This window comes from Nomascus leucogenys, chromosome 6 (assembly GCF_006542625.1).
Source record: "Nomascus leucogenys isolate Asia chromosome 6, Asia_NLE_v1, whole genome shotgun sequence".
Taxonomy (NCBI): domain Eukaryota; kingdom Metazoa; phylum Chordata; class Mammalia; order Primates; family Hylobatidae; genus Nomascus; species Nomascus leucogenys.
The window spans coordinates 45,980,384-46,002,567 of record NC_044386.1 but is presented as its reverse complement, the minus strand read 5'-3'; the positions used below and the strand labels follow the sequence as shown (position 1 = coordinate 46,002,567).

The following is a 22,184-nucleotide window of genomic DNA, read 5'->3' as shown; positions in this document are numbered from 1 at the left end:
TTTAAGTCAGGCTTTCTGACATAAAATTAAGATAGGTAAATGTAAAAACAAACCATTTGTAAAACTTATTTAAATAATTGTTCAATTCTACATTAACATTACCTTCATTATTTATTCTAACAAAACGGCCTAACCCATATTAATATATTCATGTCCTTATCTAATGCTTCCAACTTTTTTAACCCATACATATAATAGCTGAAGTATTTTGATTTTTAACTTCTTTTAAAAAAGCTTAATTTGGCCCATAGATGCAAGCAATGCAAAGGCATGCAATAAGCTTGGCCAGCTCCTTTACAAGAGATTCTGAACACCTGTTTAGAGTATCGCGGATGACAACAGGTATCTTTAAAGCACTCGGTAAATAGTAAATGTGACTAGGCACGCTCAGCTCTAGAGAAGCTGGTCAGATGTAGTCACACCACCTTGGAAAGCGAGTTGGCTAGGAACATGGTGTTTCAGCTGATCATCCCATCCCCATATGCACTCAGGAATCTTCCACAGCTTCTCCCACCACCTTTCTTTTGTGAATAAACAGGAAAAAAAGATGCATAAAGCTATATTATAAAGACTAAAAAGAAAAAAAGAATTAAAAATACTTAATTATCACTTAACATTGTTATCCATACTAAATTAAAATGTAATAACCATGCCTTCTTAAAAACACACACAATACAAACTTGTCTACACTACCAACTTTGCTTTTTGTCAGGGAAGAGAGTTCATATAGAGGAAGCAGGTAGTGTTCTTAACCCAACAGAACGTACATTGCCACAAGAATGTAAGTCAGGAGAAGAAAAAATTGAAGTTGAAATCCTTAAGGATGAAGAAAGGGAAAGGAAAAAACAAAATTAAGCAATGGCTAGCACAAAATTAACAAACTAAAAGGGAAAAACCAAAACTATTTTTTTTTTTTTTGAGACGGGGTCTCCCTCTAGTGCCCAGGCTGTAGTGCAGTGGCGCAATTTTGGCTCACTGCAACCTCCGCCTCCTGGGTTCAAGAGATTCTCCTGCCTCAGCCTCCAGAGTAGCTGAGATTACAGGCCCGCGCTACCACAGGCAGCTAATCCCAAGTAGCTGGGATTACAGGCGCCTGGCTAAATTTTGTATTTTCAGTAGAGAAGGGTTTTTGCCATGTTGGTCAGGCTGGTCTCAAACTCCTTACCTCAGGTAATCTGCCTGCCTCAGTCTCCCAAAGTGCAGGGATTACAGGCATGAGCCAAAGTGCCCGGCCCCAAAACAAAAACTCTTGGCAACTGGTTTATATGTAGTGTTTTCAGTATAGTCCAAAATTTCGTCTTTAAACATTTGGTTTATTGAAACAGTATCTTTAGGAGGAATAACAACGGGTAAAAATACAGTTAATCAAATATTCCTCTTAACTCAGTCCACAAAAATCTCAAGTCAGAATTCAGAAAGAAGATAAATATTAGAAGAATGGGCTTAGAAGTATACAACTTCATATACAAGTATGTAATTTCTTTCTTTTTTTGAGATGGTGCTGGGATTACAGGCGTGAGCCACCACGCCCGGCAACAGTATGTAGTTTCTTTTATGTCTATGTCAGTTTCTTATATATCTGACCATTCTATAATACTCCGGCTTCAATTTGACTTTTCTGGGCCATGAATATTCTCGAATTAAACCAGAGGCAGGAAAGGAAGGGGGGGGAAAAAACTACCTGAATACAACACATATCCTGGAGTTTAAAAAAATAATAAAAAAATTTGATGACTAACAAGGATTCTAAAATCAATTACAATACCCCTCCATAAATACAGATACTATGAATGCTATTCTAACAAAGGCTGAAGTTTTCCTCTGACCACCAAGAATGTCACATGAATATTCAAATAGCTGGATAAAGTGTTTTCATGTTCATGTTTATAGGCAAACCACTGATATACTAACTGAAAATAACTTCTCATTAAATGAGATAGCCAAGAATCTCTACTTTTTTTTTTTTGAGACAGGATCCTGCTCTGTCCCCCAGGTTGGAGCGCAGTGGCGCAATCTCAGCTTACTGCAGCCTCAACCTCCCAGGCTCAAGCAATCCTCCCACCTCAGCCTCCCAAGTGGCTGGGACCACAGGCGCACGCCATCATGCCTGGCTTTTTATTATTTGTAGAGATGAGGTCTCGCTATGTTGCCCAGGCTGGTCTCGAAATCCTGGGTTCAGGTAATCCACCTGCCTCGGCTTTACAAAGTGCTGGAATTACTGGCGTGAGCCACTATGCCTAGCCAAGAACCTCTACTTGACATTTTATTAGCTTAAACTGGAATGACAGAAATTCTATTATCTGATTCTGGTTGGCAAATGTAAATATTAAAGAATGGTAAAATCTAAAAAAATTATCTAAAATAGATACTACCCATTTCCTGTTTTTCTGTCAAATTAGGAAATTTTTAGAATCACTAGCAGTGTTTCAAGTTGTCTCTGCCATAACTCACCCTTAGTTATAATTGTGGGTTAATAACTGATATTTCCAGGAACTTCATACCTACATACTTACATCACATTAAAAGATGTTATACATACTGCTAAAACTGAGCTGAAGCATAGCAGAAAGAAATCAAGCAACTCGCACTTTAATCTCTGAATGAGTCTGTCTGTACAACGGGCATTGATTGCATTAAAAATGTGACTTACACTAGTGACATTTTCATAACAGAATCTAAAACAAAAGCTCTGAAGGACAGGAGCTTTGGAAGACTAGCTGTATTGATAGCACCTTGAACTCTGTTTTGCATATGGTAGGTACTTAATACATGTTTGTTGCATGATTAATAATTGAATATATCTGAAGAGACTTTAATAACAATTTTCTTTCACTATTTCTATATTACAAAATGTACACTACTGCAAGCAAAAATATTAACATCCCCAATCTCCCACTCTTAAAGATCTAAAATGCACCAAATGAATTTTGGAGCATTTGTGATTTTAACAAATCTCACTGAAGCAATTTTGTCTGCTATTTAATGGCAAAAGATGGTTACTGTTACAGTAAAAGATTGCTATGCTCCAGAACAGTCTAGGAAAACACTAGGTATTAATAGATTTCACACACAAAAAATAGTCTTGTCTTGAGTTTTACCCAAACATATTCAAAACTAGAGACTAAATTATTAGGGGTAGAAAACAAGCCCTTATATAAAATGTGGTAATACATGTCTTTAAGTCTCTTATCAGTGTATTCTTACCAGTTTCTGGCTGACAGAAAGTATACTGGCTGCTAGAGGAAGAGCCCATGTTAAAGTCTTCTGAACTCTGTGCTTCTTCAACAATGACAACTTCTTGATTTCCAATTTCTTCTAACTTAGGTGGCTCAAGGGTAACAATATCAGAATCATCACTGGCAGTTCCAATATAGATACCGTCTTCGGGTATCTTTTCTTCCTCTGCCTGAAGAATCATAATTTTAGAGATGGTAAATTCAACAGTCATTTAAGGGTCTTATATTTTCTTAGAATACAACAGTACTAAGTATTATAGTAATCTGAGTTAAAATAAAAGATACAATTCCTACTATTAGTAAAGAATTATGCAATAGCAGGCTCATCATATAGCTTGAGAACACCATCAGATCCCTTGACAACTCTCAGAATTAGATCAGGCCACTGCATTCTCCTAGTGGGCTGCAGAAGCTGAGAAGCCCACCTTTGCCCCTCAATAACTACAGAAAAAAGAGTTCATTTCTCTCACGAGTTCCATGGGTCTATTCGAGCACAACTCTGCAGTGTGGGAGCCCAAAAAAGACTCACTGAACTTTTCAGGTTATGTATGTAATAAACTTCAACAGCTGTATCTTGTACTGAATGTGTCTGAAGGTGTCCCCAAAAATTTCTATGCTGGAATGTAATCGCCAATGTGATAGTACTAAGAAGTGGGACCTTTAGGAGGTGACTGAGTTATAAGGGATCCTCCCCTGGGAATATGATTAAGGTCTTTATAAAACAGGCTTCATGCAGTATCCAACCTTTTTTTGCTCATCTCCTCTTAAAGATGTAGCTACAAGATGCCATTTGGAAATAAGAGAGCATGCCATCAGCAGACACTGAACTTGTCCATACTTTGATCTTAAACTTCCCAGCCTCTATAACTGTGAGAAATAAATTTCTGTTCTTTATAAATCACCCAGTCTCAGGTATTTTGTCAGATCAGTACAAACAGACTAAAACACCATGTAAAATTATCATCTAGCTATCTAGTTTTATACAGAAGTCAAGTAAAACCCCAAAGCATAAGTCTTAGGTTGTCACCAAATTTTAAAATGAACCACCATTTTAGACATGAAACCTAACAGTTTAATTTTTCAATATAATTCAAGAATGCAATCTACTTCCAAAAAGAATTAGAGGTGAAAAGATAGATCTTTAACACAATACCAATAAAATACTTTGCTTAGATGCCTTCTAAGACATCTAACTTAGAAGTCAACATTGCTTATAATTCAAAATAGGAATAGAATGCATAAATAGAATTAGAGGCTTTAAATAGTATTTCTAAGGATACTATTTAACATACATCCATAGTGTAAAATACAAGTTTACCTCAATTGTTGAGCTGGTTTCCTCCAAAGCTGGATAAGCAGTTTCTTCCACAAGCACTGTGCCATTTTGGCTGCTTTCTGATATAAAGCAAAGATCAATATAATTATTTCTTAATTTAAAACTCTCTATTGACTTTCTGCAGCCAACATATAATCTGGGTAGATAAAAATCTCTTCCTAATATGTTAGAGTAGATTTAATGAAATGTCACATACAATTATAGAAGTCACTCCATTGTTGCTAACAAACTTCATTTATTTGAAACTGTCAGGTGATAATTTTGGATAAGAAAATGCAGTCATTTAAGTTTTGTTTTTTTTTTTTTTTTGGAGATGGAGTCTTGCTCTGTTGCCCAGGCTGGAGTGCCATGGCACTATCTCGGCTCACTGCAACCTCTGCCTCCTGGGTTCAAGTGATTCTCCTGCCTCAGCCTCCTAAGCAACTGGGATTACTGACATATGCCACTGCTAATTTTTGTATTTCTACTAGAGATGGGGTTTCGCCATGTTGCCCAGGCTGGTCTCGAACTCTTGACCTCAAGCGATCCGTCCACCTTGGCCTCCCAAAGTGCTGGGATTACAGGTATGAGCCACCGTGCCCAGCCACAAGATTTATTAAGAACTCAAATTAAAGCTACCTTGACTAAGTAAATAAAACCTCTACCTTACATTACCAAATTACTCGATCCAGTATGTTTATTAATATCTAATATGAAAAAATCTATCATTAGATACCTAGTGATACATTTCCTGAATTCTTAAAAGTTTATTCAAAGTTTCTAAAGACCATTCTAATGGCTGCCAATGCCTGGTACCATAAGAATAAAAACCATGGCTTCAAACTATGATTTATGAAAGTATGTATGTATATGTACGTGTGTGTGTGTGCGTCTAAATGCTTTATAAGAAAACATAAACTATAAAAAACAAGGACTCAGGCTGGGTGCAGTGACTCACACCTGTCACCCTAGCACTTTTGGGAAGCCAAGGCTGGAGGACTGCTTGAGGCTACAAGTTCAAGACCAGCCTGGGCAACACAGCAAGACCCTGTCTCTACAAAAATAAAAATTAAAAAATTATTTGGGCATGGTGGTATGTGCCTATAGTCCTAGCTACTCAGAAAGCTGAGGCAGGAGGATTACTTGAGCCTAGGAGTTGAGGCTGCAGTGAGCCATGATCATGCCACTGCACTTCAGCCTGGACAAGAGAGTATGACCATGTCTCAAAAAAAAGTTGGAGAGAAGGTAGTTCAGGCACAGTGGCTCATGCTTGTAATCCCAGGACTTTGGTAGGCCACTGTGTGAGAATCACTTAAAGCCAGGAGTTCAAAACCAGCCTGGGCAACATAGCAAGACCATTCCTACCAATATTTTTTTTTTTAAAAAGAAAGAACTCAAAACACAGAAAAACTAAATGTCATTACAGAAGATATATTTTATAAGAATCTCCTCAAAGAAAATGTGTACAAACAGAATGATGACTTCACAATATATTTTTAATGAAAAAGAGCATAAAGGCCAGGCGCAGTGGCTCACACCTGTAATCCCAGCACTTTGGGAGGCCAATGCAGGTGGATCACCCGAGGTCAGGAGTTTGAGACCAGCCTAGCTAACACAGTGAAACCCCGTTTCTACTAAAAATACAAAAAATTAGCCGGGTGTGGTGGTGCAAGCCTGTAATCCCAGCTACTCAAGAGGCTGAGGCAGGAGAATTGCTTGAACCCGGGAGGCGAAGGTTGCAGTGAGCCAAGATCATGCCATTGAACTACAGCTTGGGCAACAAGAGTGAGACTCTGTCTTAAAAAAAAAAGAAAAGAGCATAAAATATTATGAAAAGTTAAAAATAATATATAAATTTATGAGCAAAGTACACCAAATATCAATAGTAATTATTTCTAGATAAAAGAATTATAGACCATTTTAAATTTCTTTTGCTTACTATTTTTTTTTTTTTGAGACGGAGTCCCCCTCTGTTGCCCAGGCTGGAGTGCAGTGGTGCCATCTCGGCTCACTGCAAGCTACACCTCCCAGGTTCATGCCATTCTCCTGTCTCAGCCTCCCAAGTAGCTGGGACTACAGGCGCCCACCACCGCCCGGCTAATTTTTTGTATTTTTAGTACAGACGGGGTTTCACTGTTAGCTAGGATGGTCTCGATCTCCTGACCCCGTGATCCACCCGCCTCGGCCACCCAAAGTGCTGGGATTATAGGCGTGAGCCACCGCACCAGGCCAAATATGCATTTCTTATGTAATTTAAGTCCTGCAAAAAACAGGGAAAAAAATTATTTTTCAGCATTATACACCCCCTAACAGAAAATTACTTTAGAGGTAAGATTCCGCCACAGTACTCGGCTGGGGTGCTGGGGCCAGGCGCGGTGACTCATGCCTGTAATCCCAGCACTTTGAGCAGTGGAGGCAGGCAGACCACGAGGTCAGGAGTACAAGACCAGCCTGACCAACATAGTGAAATCCCGTCTCTATTAAAAATACAAAAAAAATGGCTGGGCGCAGTGGCTCGCGCCTGTAATCTCAGCACTTTGGGAGGCCGAGGCGGGTGGATCACGAAGTCAGGAGATCGAGACCATCCTGGCTAACACGGTGAAACCCCGTCTACTAAAAATACAAAAAAATTAGCCGGGCCTGGTGGTGGGCGCCTGTAGTCCCAGCTACTTAGGAGGCTGAGGCAGGAGAATGGCGTGAACCCGGGAGGCAGAGACTGCAGTGAGCCGAGATGGCGCCACTGCACTCCAGCCTGGGTGACAGAGCGAGACTCCGTCTCAAAAAAAAAAAAAAAAAAAAAAAAGATACAGAAAAATTAGTCCGGGCGCAGTGGCTCATGCTTGTAATCCCAGCACTTTGGGAGGCCGAGGCAGACTGATCAGGAGGTCAGGAGTTCGAGACCAGAGTGGCCAGCATGGTGAAACCCCGTCTCTACTAAAAATACAAAAAAAAAAAAAAAAAAAAAAAAAAAAAAATAGCTGGGCGTGGTGGCAGGCACCTGTAATCCAAGCTACTCGGGAGGCTGAGGCTTGAACCCGGGAGGTGGAGGCTGCAGTGAGCTGAGATCATTGCGCCACTGCACTCCAGCCTGGGCAACAGTGCGAGACTCTGTCTCAGAAAAAAAAAGAAAAAAAAGAAAATTTTCTTTAACATATGCAAGTAAATGCATTTCTTGGAAGAAACTGTCCATAGCTTTCAGATTTTCAAAAGGATCTCTGACACACAAAAGATGAGAATCACTTTTCAAATGAGAGTAGTAATCAACATGTAGGCTTAAAAAAGTTAGCAGGTATAATCTTTTCTATTTCTGGCCTTGACACATCCACTTTTTTCTCCTGAGGGGAAATGTTCTGTATGCATTTTACTATAATTTTTTTAAAAAGTTAATGAAGTAATTTAAATATGAACATAAGTGTATGCAGTAATTGTTCAGGAGTCCTATTTCTCTATATAAATAATGTGTGCATCAAATCCTACGGGAAGTATACATAATACAGATGCAATACAGTAGTCAAATTCCATTTTACCAAATTGGAACCAGAGTACAGTCATATCTCAGATATCTGCAAATTCAGTTCCAAACCAATGCAATAAAGCAAGTCACATAAATTTTTTGGTTTTCTTGTCCATGTAAAAGTTAGGTTTACACTATGCTGTAATCTCTTAAGTGTGCAATAACATCATGTCTAAAAAACTGTATATATCTTAATTTAAAAATACATTATTGCTAAAAAGTGCTAGTGATCATCTGAGCCTTCAGTGAATCGTAATATTTTTGCTGGTGGAGGGTCTTACTTCAAAGGTGTTGGCTGCTGACTGACCACTGTGGTAGCTGCTGAAGGCTGGAGTAGCTGGGGCAATTTCTCAAAGTACGACAACATTGAAGTTTCCCACATGGATTGACTCTTTTTCACGAAAGATTTCTCTGTAGCATGCGATGCTGTTTGATAGCACTTTGCCCACAGTAGAACAACTTTCAAAATTGGAGTCAATCTTCTCAAACCCTGCCACTGCTTTATTAACTAAGTTTGTGTAATATTCTAAATCCTATGTTGTCATTTCAATAATATTCACAGCATCTTCACCAAGAGTAGATTGCATCTCAAGAAACTGCTTTCTTTGCTCATCCATAAGAAGCAACTCCTCATCTGTTCAAGTTTATCATGAGATTACAGCAACTGGATCACATTTTCAGGATCCACTTCTTTTTTTTTTTGAGATGGAGTCTCGCTCTGTTGCCTAGGCTGGAGTGCAGTGGCATGATCTTGGCTCACTGCAAGCTCTGCCTCCCAGGTTCACGCCATTCTCCTGCCTCAGCGTCCCGAGTAGCTGGGACTATAGGCGCCCGCCACCATGCCCAGCTAATTGTTTGTATTTTTAGTAGAGATGGGATTTCACCGTGTTAGCCAGGATGGGCTCGATCTCCTGACCTCGTGATCCGCCCACCTCAGCCTCCCAAAGTGCTGGGATTACAGGCGTGAGACACCGCACCCGGCCAGGATCCACTTCTAATTCTAATTCTCTTGCTACTTCTACCACATCTGCAGTTCCTTCCTCCATTAAAGTCTTGAACCACTCAAAGTCATGAAGGTTGAAATCAACTTCTTCCAAACTCCTGTTAATGTTGATATTTTGACCTTTTCCCACAAAGCACAATTGTTCTTAAAGGCATCTAGAATGGTGAATCCTTTCCTGAAGATTTTCAGTTTACACACATTGCCCAGATCCATCAGAACAATCACTATCTATAGCAGCTACAGCCTTACAAAATTTATTTATTAAATAATACAACCTGAAAGTTAAAACTACTCTTCGATCCATGGACTACAGACTGGATGTTGTGTTAGCAGGAAACAAGGCAACATGAATTTCCTTGTACATCTCCATCAGAGCCCTTGGGTGATTGACCAGGTATTGCTATACAATGTCTAGTATTTTGAAAGGAATCGTTTTGTTCTGAGCAGCAGGTCTCAACACTGAGCTTAAAATATTCAGTAAACCATGTTGTAAACACATGGCTGTCACCTAGGCTTTGTTGTTCCATTTACAGAGCACAGGCAGAGTAGATGTAGCATATTTTTTAAGGGTCCTAGGATTTCTCAAGGCATGGTAAGTGAACACTGGCTTCAACTTAAAGTCACCAGCTACATTTGCCTCTAACAAGAAAGTGAGCTTGTTCTTTGAAGCCTAGAAGCAGATATTGACTTCTCTGTAGTTAGGAAAGTCCTAGATGGCATCTTCTTCCAATAGAAGGCTGTGTCATCTACACTGAAAATTTGCTCGTTGGGGTAGCCACCTTCATCCATTATCTCAGTTAGATCTCCTGGATAACTTGGTGCACCTTCTACATCAGCACTTGCTACTTCACCTTGCACTTTTATGTTACGGACATAGCTTCTTTCCTTACACCTCATGAACCAACCTCAGCTAGCTTCAGCCTTTCTTTCTACAGCTTCTTAACCACTCTTAGCCTTCACAGACTTGAAGCGAGTTAGGAAGGACTTGTTCTGGATGAGGCTATGGCTTAAGGGAATTTTGTGGCTGGTTCAATCTTCTACCAAGACCACTAAAACTTTTTCCACGTCAACAATAAGGCTATATGGCTTCCTTATCATTCATGTGTTCACTAAGAAGGACTTTTAATTTTCTTTAAGAACTTTTCCTTTGCATTCACAACTTGGCTAACTATCTGGCCCAAGAGACTTAGCTTTCAACTTAGCTTTCGACATGCCTTCCTCAAATAAGCTTAATCATTTCTAGCTTTTGATTTGAAGTGAGAGACACACAACTCTTCCTTTCACCTGAACACCTGGAGGCCACTGTAGGGTTATTAATTGGCCTGATTTCAATATTGTTGTGTCTCCAGGAACAGGGAGGCCCGAGGAGAGGGAGAGAGATGGGGGAATGGCAAGTCAGTAGAGCAGTCAGAACACACACATTTATTAAGTTCACTGTCTTTCATTGGCACGGTTCATGGTGTCCCAAAGGAATTACAATAGTAACACCAAAGATCTCTCATCACAGATCACCATAACAGATATAATAATAATGAAAAAGTTTGAAATATGACAATTACAGGCCAGGAGCAGTGGCTCACGCCTGTAATCCCAGCACTTTGGGAGGTTCACACAGGTGGATCACCTGAGGTCAGGAGTTCAAGACTAGGCTAACCAACATGATGAAATGCCATCTCTATTAAAAACACAAAATTAGCTGGGCACGGTGGCGCATGCCTGTAATCCCAGCTGAGAGGCTGAGGCAGGAAGATCACTTGAACCCAAAAGGCAGAGGATGCAGTGAGCCAAGATCATACCATTGCACTCCAGCATGGGAAACAAGAGCAAAACTCCGCCAATTCAATTCAATTCAATAAAATAAAATAAAAATAAATGAAATAGTATAATTATAAAAATGAGACACAGAGACATGAAGTGAGCATATGCTATTGGAAAAATGGGATTAATAGACTTGCTCAACACAGGGTTGCCACAAACTTTCAATTTGTAAAAAACATAGTATCTGCGAAGTACAATAAAGCAAAGCAGAATAAAATGAGAGGCATGTCTGTAACTCCATCAACATGATAATACCTGGAAAAGAGGTTAATAAATCTCTTGTGATCAATGAATAATTTTTTTCTTAACTTTAATAATGACAAGTAAATACAAACTACCAAACAAATGACAAGGAAATAGAAACTACCAAACAAATTCACGTTAAACCATGAAACACTTTTTTTGTCACTGGTTACTTCTGTAGCAACAAAGTGTATCTGAAAGCCCAAAAATATACTACAGCTGCAAATAAACCCCTGGGGCAGGCTGATGACTCTGGGTTCTGTGGGTCTTCACCAAATCCACACTGAAGTTGTTTTTTTGTTTATTTTTTTAATGGAGTCTCGCTCTGTCGCCCAGGCTGGAGTGCAGTGGCACAATCTCGGCTCACTGCAAACTCCGCCTCCCAGGTTCAAGCGATTCTCCTGCCTCAGCCTTGTGAGTAGCTGGGATTACAGGCGCCTGCCAATATACCTTTAATTTTTTATATTTTTAGTAGAGACAGGGTTTCACCAGGTTGGCCAGGCTGCTCTTGAACTCCTGACCTCAAATGTTCCGCCCACCTCAGCCACCCAAAGTGTGGGGATTACAGGCGTGGGCCACTGTGCCCGGCCTACACTGAAGTTCTAATCCTCCAATGACCACTAAGATTAGCCAGAAAGGCCACCCACCTGGAAAGAAGGCAACACTCATAATATCATTCATATATCCTATTAAAAAAAATCAGAATTTGTGAACAACTTACCTCCTTGCTCTATCTGCAATGCCTGAAGCTCCTCTTGCTCTAAAGATGAACATTCTGGGGTGGGCTCACAGCTGTCAGTGGCTGTCACAGAATTCAACATTTCTATATCTGACCCCTAAGGAAAAGTGATAATCTTTCAGTTATTTGCCTATTAGCTCCTCAAAGCTAGATCTGACTACATGTAAATGTTTCTTCCATTATTAAAAGTCTCAGATGCTGCCATACTCCAAAGGAACAGTATCTAATCAGACAAGCTTTGGTTCAATTTAGTCCACAAAGGCCTATGGCAAGAAAATGGCAGAATGGAGTCTCGGGTTTAAATTCTAAGTCAGGTCAGCCCAAAAGTGGAATGCTCTATTTTACGAGCTCAGGCAATAAATTTGAATTCCAGAGAATAAGGGTCTAAATTTGGTTATTTCTATAATAATTTGTTGCTACTTAACATTTATGGAACTACTCTAGACAAGGCACTTTGCTAGATGCTGTGGGGTATAAAAAATTCAAATCTGGCCGGGCGCGGTGGCTCACGCCTATAATCCCAGCACTTTGGGAGGCTGAGGCCGGTGGATCATCAGGTCAGGAGATCCAGACCATCCTGGCTAATACTGTGAAACCCCGTCTCTACTAAAAATACAAAAAAATTAGCTGGACGCAGTGGCAGGTGCCTGTAGTCCCAGCTACTTGGGAGGCTGAGGCAGGAGAATGGAGTGAACCTAGGAGGTGGAGCTTGCTGTGAGCCAAGATAGCGCCACTGCACTCCAGGCTGGGCAACAGAAGGAGACTCCATCTCAAAAAAAAAAAAAAAAAAAACCTCAAATCCATAGCTGGGCATGGTGGCAGGTGCCTGTAATCCCAGCTACTCAAGAGGCTGAGGCAAGTGAATCGCTTGAACGTGGGAGGCGGAGGTTGCAGTGAGCCGAGATTGTGCCATTGCACTCAAGCCTGGGCAACAAGAGCAAAACTCCGTCTCAAAAAAAAAAAAAAAAAAAAATCAAATCCAAAATTCAATTTTACAACATATTCAGAGAAACAGCCATATGCAAATAACTACTTATTATGGCAATATAAACTAAAAATGTCTAAAGCTTTAATGACATGGATTAAATAAACCTATAGGGTTAATGAATACTCTCCTTATACAATTTTAGACTATCTTTTTATTCTGAGGTTATCTTTCCTACTTTGATGTCAGACTGTCTTTTCATTAATAATAGCGGATTCCTTCCTTCCTTCCCTCCCTCCCTTCTTCCTTCCTTCCTTCCCTCCCTCCCTCTCTCTCTCTCTCTCCTTTCTTTCTTTCCTCTTTCTCTTTCTTTCTTTCTTTTTCTTCCTTTTTTTGTTGGGACGGTCTCCCTCTGTTGCCCAGGTTGGAGTGCGGCAGCATGGTCTCAGCTCACTGCAACCTCCCTGTCTCGGGCTACCATGATTCTCCTGCCTCGGCCTGCCCAGTGCCTGGGATTGCAGGCACACACCACCACGCCTGGCTGGTTTTTCTGTTTTTGGTGGAGACGGGGTTTCACCATGTTGGCCAGGCTGGTCTCCAACTCCTGACCTCCAGTGATCTGCCCGCCTCGGCCTCCCGAAGCGCTGGGATTACAGACGGAGTCTCGCTCACTCAATGCTCAATGCTGCCCAGGCTGGAGTGCAGTGGCGTGATCTCGGCTCGCTACAACCTCCACCTCCCAGCCGCCTGCCTTGGCCTCCCAAAGTGCTAAGATTACAGCCTCTGCCCAGCCACCACGCCGTCTAGGAAGTGAGGAACGCCTCTGCCTGGCCGTCCCGTCTGGGACGTGAGGAGCGCCTCTGCCCGGCCGCTGTGCAACCTTCCAAGGGTGAAGTGACAGCCTTCGTTGTAGAATGAATGAAGGCACTGGCACTTATTATATAACACCTTGGCAGCTATCTCAAGTCGTTGATGGTGGAGGTATTGGAATTATAGAAGAAAGCAAGCACACAAATTTGACTAAAGGCAATTTTGTGACTTCTATTGGCCCTGGCAAACCAAGGTTATTCTGGATGGAAATAGCCTTGAAAAGGTGATATATATATGAACGTATCTGATTTTTTTTCCCCATATAATTCTTACTTTGTGCATTTGAAATTCAGTTGTGCTTGTAATCATGGAAAAATAAAAGCATATATAAAAAAAAATAATAGCAGATCATACAATTTTTCTTTGTGTCTTAATTGCAAAACAAAGTTAATCACTAAGGTGATTCTGTCTTTCCCTATGTCCGCACTATAGTCTGCTGACACATGCAATCAAAAGGTCTGCATTCTCTTGAATATACATAACTCAAGACAGCAAAAATTAAAAGACTTCATGAAAAAAGCAGGGCCGGGCGCGGTGGCTCACGCCTGTAATCTCAGCACCTTGGGAGGCCGAGGCAAGCGGATCACGAGGTCAGGAGATCGAGACCATCCTGGCTAACACGGTGAAACCCCGTCTCTACTAAAAATACAAAAAAAAAAATATAGCCGAGCGTGGTGGCGGGCGCCTGTAGTCCCAGCTACTCGGGAGGCTGAGGCAGGAGAATGGCGTGAACCCGGGGGGCGGAGCTTGCAGTGAGCAGAGATGGTGCCACTGCACTCCAGCCTGGGCGACAGAGAAAAAAGTAGCGTTTAAGTTGAGCCCTAATGAGAATTTGGAATGCAAGACTCTGAGGTTGTCTATAGTGGCAGAAGAATGGTAGAGGCTAAAGCAAGTTTATGGATTAGGAATTGCTGGGGAAACCAATTCTGGCCCAAATCAGAATGGCGGTAATGGGAAATGAAAAGGAGACACATGTAAGAGAAATTAGCAAGAAAGAGTAGAACCTGGAAAGCAGATATAGAAGAAGAGAGATAAAAGTACAAATATGATTCAATCTGGGACACAATATCCAGTACAGAACACCCTAATGACATACTTGACTAAGTGCCAGAGGTCTGCTGTCATACTCCACCCTGCAGACTCACAGGTAAGACTCCCATAGCTGCCTTGCTCCTGTATTGTTAATTATCCTTGAAGGAGAAGGTGCTATGGGAGTTCATCTAATCCTTTGAAGAAAACAAGCTAAAAATAGAAAAGTCACTGAAGATTTTAAAAAGAAGAATCGGCCGGGCGCGGTGGCTCACGCCTGTAATCCCAGCACTTTGGGAGGCCGAGACGGGCAGATCACGAGGTCAGGAGATCGAGACTATCCTGGCTAACATGGTGAAACCCTGTCTCTACTAAAAATACAAAAAATTAGCCGGGCGAGGTGGCGGGCGCCTGTAGTCCCAGCTACTCGGGAGGCTGAGGCAGGAGAATGGCGTGAACCCTGGGGGGGCGGAGCCTGCAGTGAGCCGAGATCACGCCACTGCACTCCAGCCTGGGCGACAGCGAGACTCTGTCTCAAAAAAAAAAAAAAAATAAATAAAAAAATAAAAAGAAGAATCATCTCAATCTCAAATGATACAGTTGCTTTTAAATTTTGAAATTTTAATGCAGAAAAGGCAATCTTGTTTTTTTCTGTTAATGTTTTCCAAATATAACTACCTGAACCTTAACTAATAGTCTAAAAACAAAATTTTTTTAATTTTTGTTTTCTTTTTTTGAGACAGTTTCACTCTTGTTGCCCAGGCTGGAGTGCAATGGCACGATCTCTGCTCACCGCAACCTCCGCCTCCCGGGTTCAAGTGATTGTCCTGCCTCAGCCTCCCAAATAGCTGAGATTACACGCATGCGTGACCACGCCTGGCTAATTTTGTATATTTAGCAGAGACGGGGTTTCTCCATCTTGGTCAGGCTGGTCTCGAACTCCCGACCTCAGGTGATCTGCCCCCATCTTGGCCTCACAAAATGCTGGAACTACAGGCATGAGCCACCATGCCCGGCCTAAAATTTTTATTAAGAAAACAAGTGGCCGGGCACAGTGGCTCACACCTGTAATCCCAGTACTTTGGGAGGCCGAGGCGGGCGGATCACCTGGGGTGAGGAGTTTGAGACCAGCCTGACCAACATGGAGAAACCCTGTCTCTACTAAAAATACAAAATCAGTCGGGCGTGGTGGCACATGCCTGTAATCCCAGCTACTCCAGAGGCTGAGGCAGGAGAATGGCTTGAACCCAGGAGGCGAAAGTTGCTGTGAGCTGAGATTACGTCATTGTACAAGACAAGAGCGACAGCCTGGACAACAGGAGCGAAACTCCATCTCAAAAAAAAAAAGAAAACAAGTGAGGCTTACAATACCCTAAAAACAAATGGGAAAATTACAGATAAGTCCATTAAAACCTGGAGTAAGTACATTTCTGTTTATCAATATACTGCCATTTTTCTATAGTGAACATATATTACTGGTATGAGAAAATAAACAGAAGTACAAGGTATGTATACTTGTTGTATGTATATCAATCTTCTATTATAAAGTTCATTTTGTGATAGGGTTCTGGCCTTTTTTGTTGTTGTTGTTGTTGAGACGGAGTCTCGCTCTGTCACCCAGGCTGGAGTGCAGTGGCGCAATCTCGGCTCACTGCAAGCTCCGCCTCCTGGGTTCACGCCATTCTCCTGCCTCAGCCTCTTTGAGCAGCTGGGACTACAGGCGCCCGCCACCACGCCCGGCTAATTTTTTTTTTTTGTATTTTTTAGTAGAGACGGGGTTTCACCGTGGTCTCGATCTCCTGACCTCGTGATCTGCCCGCCTCGGCCTCCCAAAGTGCTGGGATTACAAACGTGAGCCACCGCACCTGGCGATTCTGGCCTTTTTCCTGTGAAGTTCTGCTAATATAACATAAGTGGAACACATGTTCTCCATTCTCCTTTCTGATCTGTTCAAATCCAGGACCTACTTTCTAGCTGCATAATCTTGGCCAAATTATTTAACCTCTCTAAGCTTTAGTTTTCTCAACTATAAAATAAGAATGAAAACAGTATGTATCACAGTGAAATATTCAAAATTATTTAAGAACAGGGTATGGTGGCATGTGCCTATAGTCCCAGCTACTTGGGAGGATCACTTGAGCCCAAGGAATTAAAGGTTACATGACACTATGATTGCACATGTGAATAGCCACTGCACTCTAGCCTGGGCAATAGAGCAAGACACTATCACTTTAAAAAAAAAAAAAAAAAAAAAGACAAAATTGGCCGGGTGCAGTGGCTCACATCTGCAATCCCAGCATGTTGGGAGGCCAAGGTGGGTGGATCACGAGGCCAAGAGTTTAAGACCAGCCTGGCCAAGATGGTGAAACTCATCTCTACTGAAAATACAAAAATTAGCTGGGCATGGTAGCAGGCGCCTGTAATTCCAGCTACTCAGGAGGCTGAGGCAGGTGAATCACTTGAGTCAAGTGGGGCAGAGGTTGCAGTGAGCTGAGATCACGCCACTGCACTCCAGCCTGGGCAACAGAGTGAGACTCTGTCTCAAAAACAAACAAACAAAAAAAGACAAAATTATATGAAAATGAAAGTAAAGCACAGGGCCTGACCAATAACAAACCTTCAATAAATATTTGCCTAATGTCTCAAAGCTATGTACAATAACGTAGAATATGTTGGCTCATGAAGCGTTTTCAGCAGTGAAGTTTAATATGAGAGGGAAAATGTTCATTGGAACTTTTTGCTTAAAGGTAGAAAAAGACTGATCTTCAAAGAACACAGTTTACATCACTGGTAACATTAATATTACAAATTACCTTATAAAAAGTATTAAATATCATACCTCATGACTGATGACAGTCCAACCACAAGATGAATCACTGTCACTGGAATTTTCAGACATCTTTCAGGTCTACAAATACAAAAACATATTGACTAATGAGACACACTTTTTTTAATTCTATAGGAAGCACTATATGTGACGCTAAGTTTGAAAAGTGGTTTACTGTCTTCCAGGTGAAACAGAGACAAGCCACCCATAGATTTACCATACAGAACACGACAGGACTGCATACCTGTATGAACAGATATAAGCAAACTTCTAAGATAAGGAGACCCTCCTGGACTAGAACAGTCTCAACAGTTATATTGTTGGAATGAGGAAGAAAGTTATATCTAAAAGAAAATGTAACATTTGGCCAGACAGAGGTGAAGGAAAAGGAGATTCGTGAATGGGGAGCAGGCAGCAACAGTAAAGGACTCTATTTTCAATGAACAGTAAGGTGTGAAAAACATGACTGCAGAAACTGAGAAGCAGAGGAAAACTGAAAAGCTCCTATGCCAAGAAAATGAAGTCTGTATGTTGGCAGCATGAAGCAATTTACATTTTTCAAACAGAGAAGAAACATGATCAAACTGTTTTGAGACAGAGTCTCGAACTGTCGACCAGGTTGGAGTGCAGTGGCGCAATCTCGACTTGCTGCAACCTCCGCCTCCCAGGTTCAAGTGATTCTCCTGCCTCAGCCTCCTGAGTAGCTGGGACTACAGGCACGTGCCACCACGCCCCACTAATTTTTGTATTTTTAGTAGAGACGGGGTTTCACTATGTTGGCCAGGCTGGTCGCCAACTCCTGACCTCGTGGGCTGCCTGCCTCAGCCTCCCAAAATGCTGGGATTACAGGCGTGAGCCACTGCGCCCGGCAATCAAACTGTTTTTATGAAAATAACTGTGTCAGCAATACTTCAGTTGTGTTAAAGTTGGGGCAGGGGGGAAGATACCAGAGGTTGGTTAGAAACATCTGGTCACTGGCAACAACCTGGACTCAAGCCCTAAACCAGCATACAATGGTCACTCCACCTGGTTTTTTCTTTTTCTATCTGAAACTCCTTTAAACTTCAAAACCCAACTTATTAAAGCAAATAGTATTCCTACCGATTTATTCTACATGTGTCTTATGCTTCTGTTATTGGACATATACTGTGAACACATTAGATCCAAGTTCTACTAGAACTCTAATGCAGACAATATGGAACTAGTGCTCAAATGAGAACAGGGCAAAAATACAGATCTATATAATCTGTTTTTAGCAGCTTTGTTTTGTTTTTTGGTATTTTTAGTAGAGACGAGGTTTCACCATGTTGGCCAGGCTGGTCTCAAACTCCTGGCCTCAAGTCAGATCTATATAATCTGTTAATTATTCTGGAAACTCTTGTACATTAATATTTCAAAAAGAGAGGATACAAACAGGTTGGTCGCTAACAGTATAAAAATTAACATGTTTCAAATGAATTATTCAAAACCTGAAATAAGATATTAATTGTGTGACTTTTAATGTTATGACAGAGCATTTTGTAATCGGTTCACCTGAGGTCATCTAATTTTTTTATTTCTAATTTCAATTAAGGCCCAAGCAGTTTATACCTCTATAAATTTAAAGGTAAACTTACAGAAAACTACTAGGGTAAAATAAATTTTTCTGTCCAGTCAGTAGAGGTTATCCAAAAAGCTACAGTTTAAATACCCTGTAGGATATTAACCACGTTTATACCTTAGCAATTTTATTTCAGCATTCTTTATTAAAGTGACTGTATAAATCCCAATTTCTCATTCAACCAGTCTGCATTCTTTATTAAACTGACTATATTTCTTTTCTTTTTTCTGAGCGTGACAGGGTCCTGTTCTGTCATACAGGCTTGAGTGCAATGGCGTAATCATGGCTCATCACAGCCCTGACCTCCCAAGCTCAATCGATCCTCCCATCTCAGCCCCATAAGAGGCTGGGCATGTGCCACTGTGCCCAGCTAATTTTTTGTATTTTTTGTAGGGACAAGGTTTGGCCATGTTGGCCAGGCTGGTCTGGAAGGCCTGGCCTCAAGCAATCTGCCCTCCTCAGCTTCCCAAAGCGCTGGGATTACAGGCGTGAGCCACTGCACTTGGCCTAAACTGACTACATAAATCCCAATTTCTCATTCCACTATTTTTCAGGACTTTCAAAAAAGTTTTTGATATGTATCAATGTCTACTTGTATGAGAATCATGTTTATAATAGCTTGAAAATTATGCATGACATAGAAATACACAAAGACTGAGCAATTAAATTTGCAGGGGGAAAGGAGAATGATCAACGAAGTAAATAAATGAGGCTGCAAATTTGATAGCATTTTTTAAAGTAAATTAACAGTTGTCAAAATTTAAAAATTGAGATACTACATTAAAATGAAGATTTCTGGAGCCGGGAGCAGTGGAGAGTGCCTATTAATCCCAGCTACTTGGGAGACTGAGGAAGGAAGATCCCTTGAGGCCAGGAGTTCAAGGCTGTTAGGAGCCATAACGATCATGCCTGTGAATGGCCACTGCACTCCAGACTGGGTAACACAGTGAAACCTTGACTCTTTAAAAAAAAAAAAAAAAAAAAAAAAAAAAAGGGCTAGGTGTGGTAGCTCACGTCTGTAACCCCAACACTGAGAGGCCAAGACAGAAGGACTGCTCAAGTCCGAGAGTTCAAGATCAGCCTGGGCAACATCACAAAAAACAAACAAAACGATTTCTGATTCCTCACTAAAAAAAAAAAATCAAAAGATCTGATGACAAGGAAAGATGTCCCAGTAAAAAAGGAAAAAGCATCACACAGGAAAAACAAAGGCAGAAAAATGTAAAAGAATATGAAAGTTCTTTAAAAAAATAAAAAATAAAAAAGACAATCTAGTACAAATGTAGTTTAAAAGATCAGATTTGATTTTGTTTTTTTTTGTTTTTTTTTTTGAGACGGAGTCTCACTCTGTCACCAGGCTGGAGCGCAGTGGCATCATCTCGGCTCACCGCAACCTCTGACTCCCTGATTCAAGCGATTCTCCTGCCTCAGCCTCCCGAGTAGCGGGAATTACAGGCACGCACCACCATGCCCAGCTAATTTTTGTACTTTTAGTAGAGACAGAGTTTCACCATCTCTACTAAAGGCCAGGAGATTCTCTATCTCCTGACATCGTGATCCATCCAACTCAGCCTCCCAAAGTGCTGGGATTACAAGCGTGAAGCCACCGCACCTGGCCATGATTTTTTTTTTTTAATTTTTGAGACAGGATCTCGCTTTGTCACCCAGGCTGGAGTGCAGTGACATGAACACAGTTCATTGCAGCCTTGACCTCCCAGGCTCAAGCTACCCTCCCACCTGAGCCTCCTGAGTAAGCTGGAACTACAGGTGTGCACCACCATGCCTAATATTTGTATTTTTTGTAAAGACAGCATTTTGCCATGTTGCCCAGGTTGGTTTCACACTCCTGAGCTCAAGTGATCCACCTTCCTTTGCCTCTCAAAGTGCTGGGATGACAGGCATGAGCGGTTGCATCTGGTCAGATTTGGCCAGGTGCAGTGGCTCACGCCTATAATCCCAGCACTTTGGGAGGCCAAGGCAGGTGGATCATCTGAGGTCAGGAGTTCAACACCAGCCTGGCCAATATAATGAAACCCCATCTCTACTAAAAATACAAAAAATCAGCCGGGCCTGGTGGCAAGCGCCTGTAATCCCAGCTACTCGAGAGGCTGAGGCAGGAGAATTGCTTGAACCCAGGAGGCGGATGTTGCGGTGAGCCGAGATGGCGCCATTGCACTCCAGCCTGAGCAACAAGAGGGAAACGCCCTCTCAAAATAAATAAATAAATAAAATAAAATAGCATATATTAAGATGGCAGGGCCAAGAGTGGCGGCTTGCACCTGTAACAGCACTTTCGAAGGCTGAGGTGGGAGGATCACTTGAGGCCAGGCATTCAAGACCAGGCTGGACAACATAGTGAGACTCCCCATCTCTACCAAAAAAATGTTTAAATCAGCAGAACACGGTGGCCCACAGCTGTTGTCCTAGCTACTTGGGAAGCTGAGGCAGGAGGATCACTTGAGCTCAGGAGTTCAAAGTTGCAGTGAGCTATGATTGCATGACTGCACTCCAGCCTGGATAACAGAGCAAGATCCTGTCTCAAAAAAAATTTTTTTTAAAGATAGGGAAGCAACTCAACAACCCTAGACCTGTGGGATGCAGGGAAGCAACATAATATTCCATGAAAAATATGAGCATCTAAACTTAACCAGTGTTGATGAGGGAAAGGGTTTAGAAGATAGTGGGAAGGGTTTTGAAGAGATTTGAGAAGACATGAAAGATTATTTTATTATTTTTATCATTATTTGGATGCAAGGTCTCACTGTGTCACTCAGGCTGGAGTACAGTAGTATGAACACGGCTTGCTGAGATGGGAAAATAGGGTCTGGAGGCAGGGAACATTAGGCCGATTCACACTTCAGCTATGACAGGAAATATCCTCTCCATAGGGCATACACCAAGTAAATGACTTTGTAACTTTACTTCACCTCTCCATTCACAGAGGGTGTACACCAAGGAAACCTCTAGAGGGTATTTAAACCCCCACAAATTCTGTAAAGGCGCCCTTGAGCCCCTACGCTAGGGCCCGCCACCACACTGTGGAGTGTACTTTCATTTTCAATAAA

At 41.6% G+C, this 22,184-nt stretch overlaps 1 protein-coding gene across 2 annotated transcripts in view; it reads right to left on the bottom strand.

The window, feature by feature from the left end:
- Nucleotides 1–22,184, bottom strand: part of CCPG1 (cell cycle progression 1) — a 57,881-nt gene that overhangs the window by 19,147 nt on the left and 16,550 nt on the right. For both annotated transcript variants that reach the window (XM_030814057.1, XM_030814058.1), the window contains exons 2-5: nucleotides 17,532–17,600; nucleotides 11,851–11,965; nucleotides 4,555–4,631; nucleotides 3,205–3,406 (exon numbers count right to left, since the gene is read on the bottom strand). In XM_030814057.1, the coding sequence (XP_030669917.1) occupies nucleotides 3,205–3,406; nucleotides 4,555–4,631; nucleotides 11,851–11,965; nucleotides 17,532–17,591 (454 nt within the window). In that variant the 5' untranslated portion in view covers nucleotides 17,592–17,600. The remainder of the gene's footprint in view (nucleotides 1–3,204; nucleotides 3,407–4,554; nucleotides 4,632–11,850; nucleotides 11,966–17,531; nucleotides 17,601–22,184) is intronic.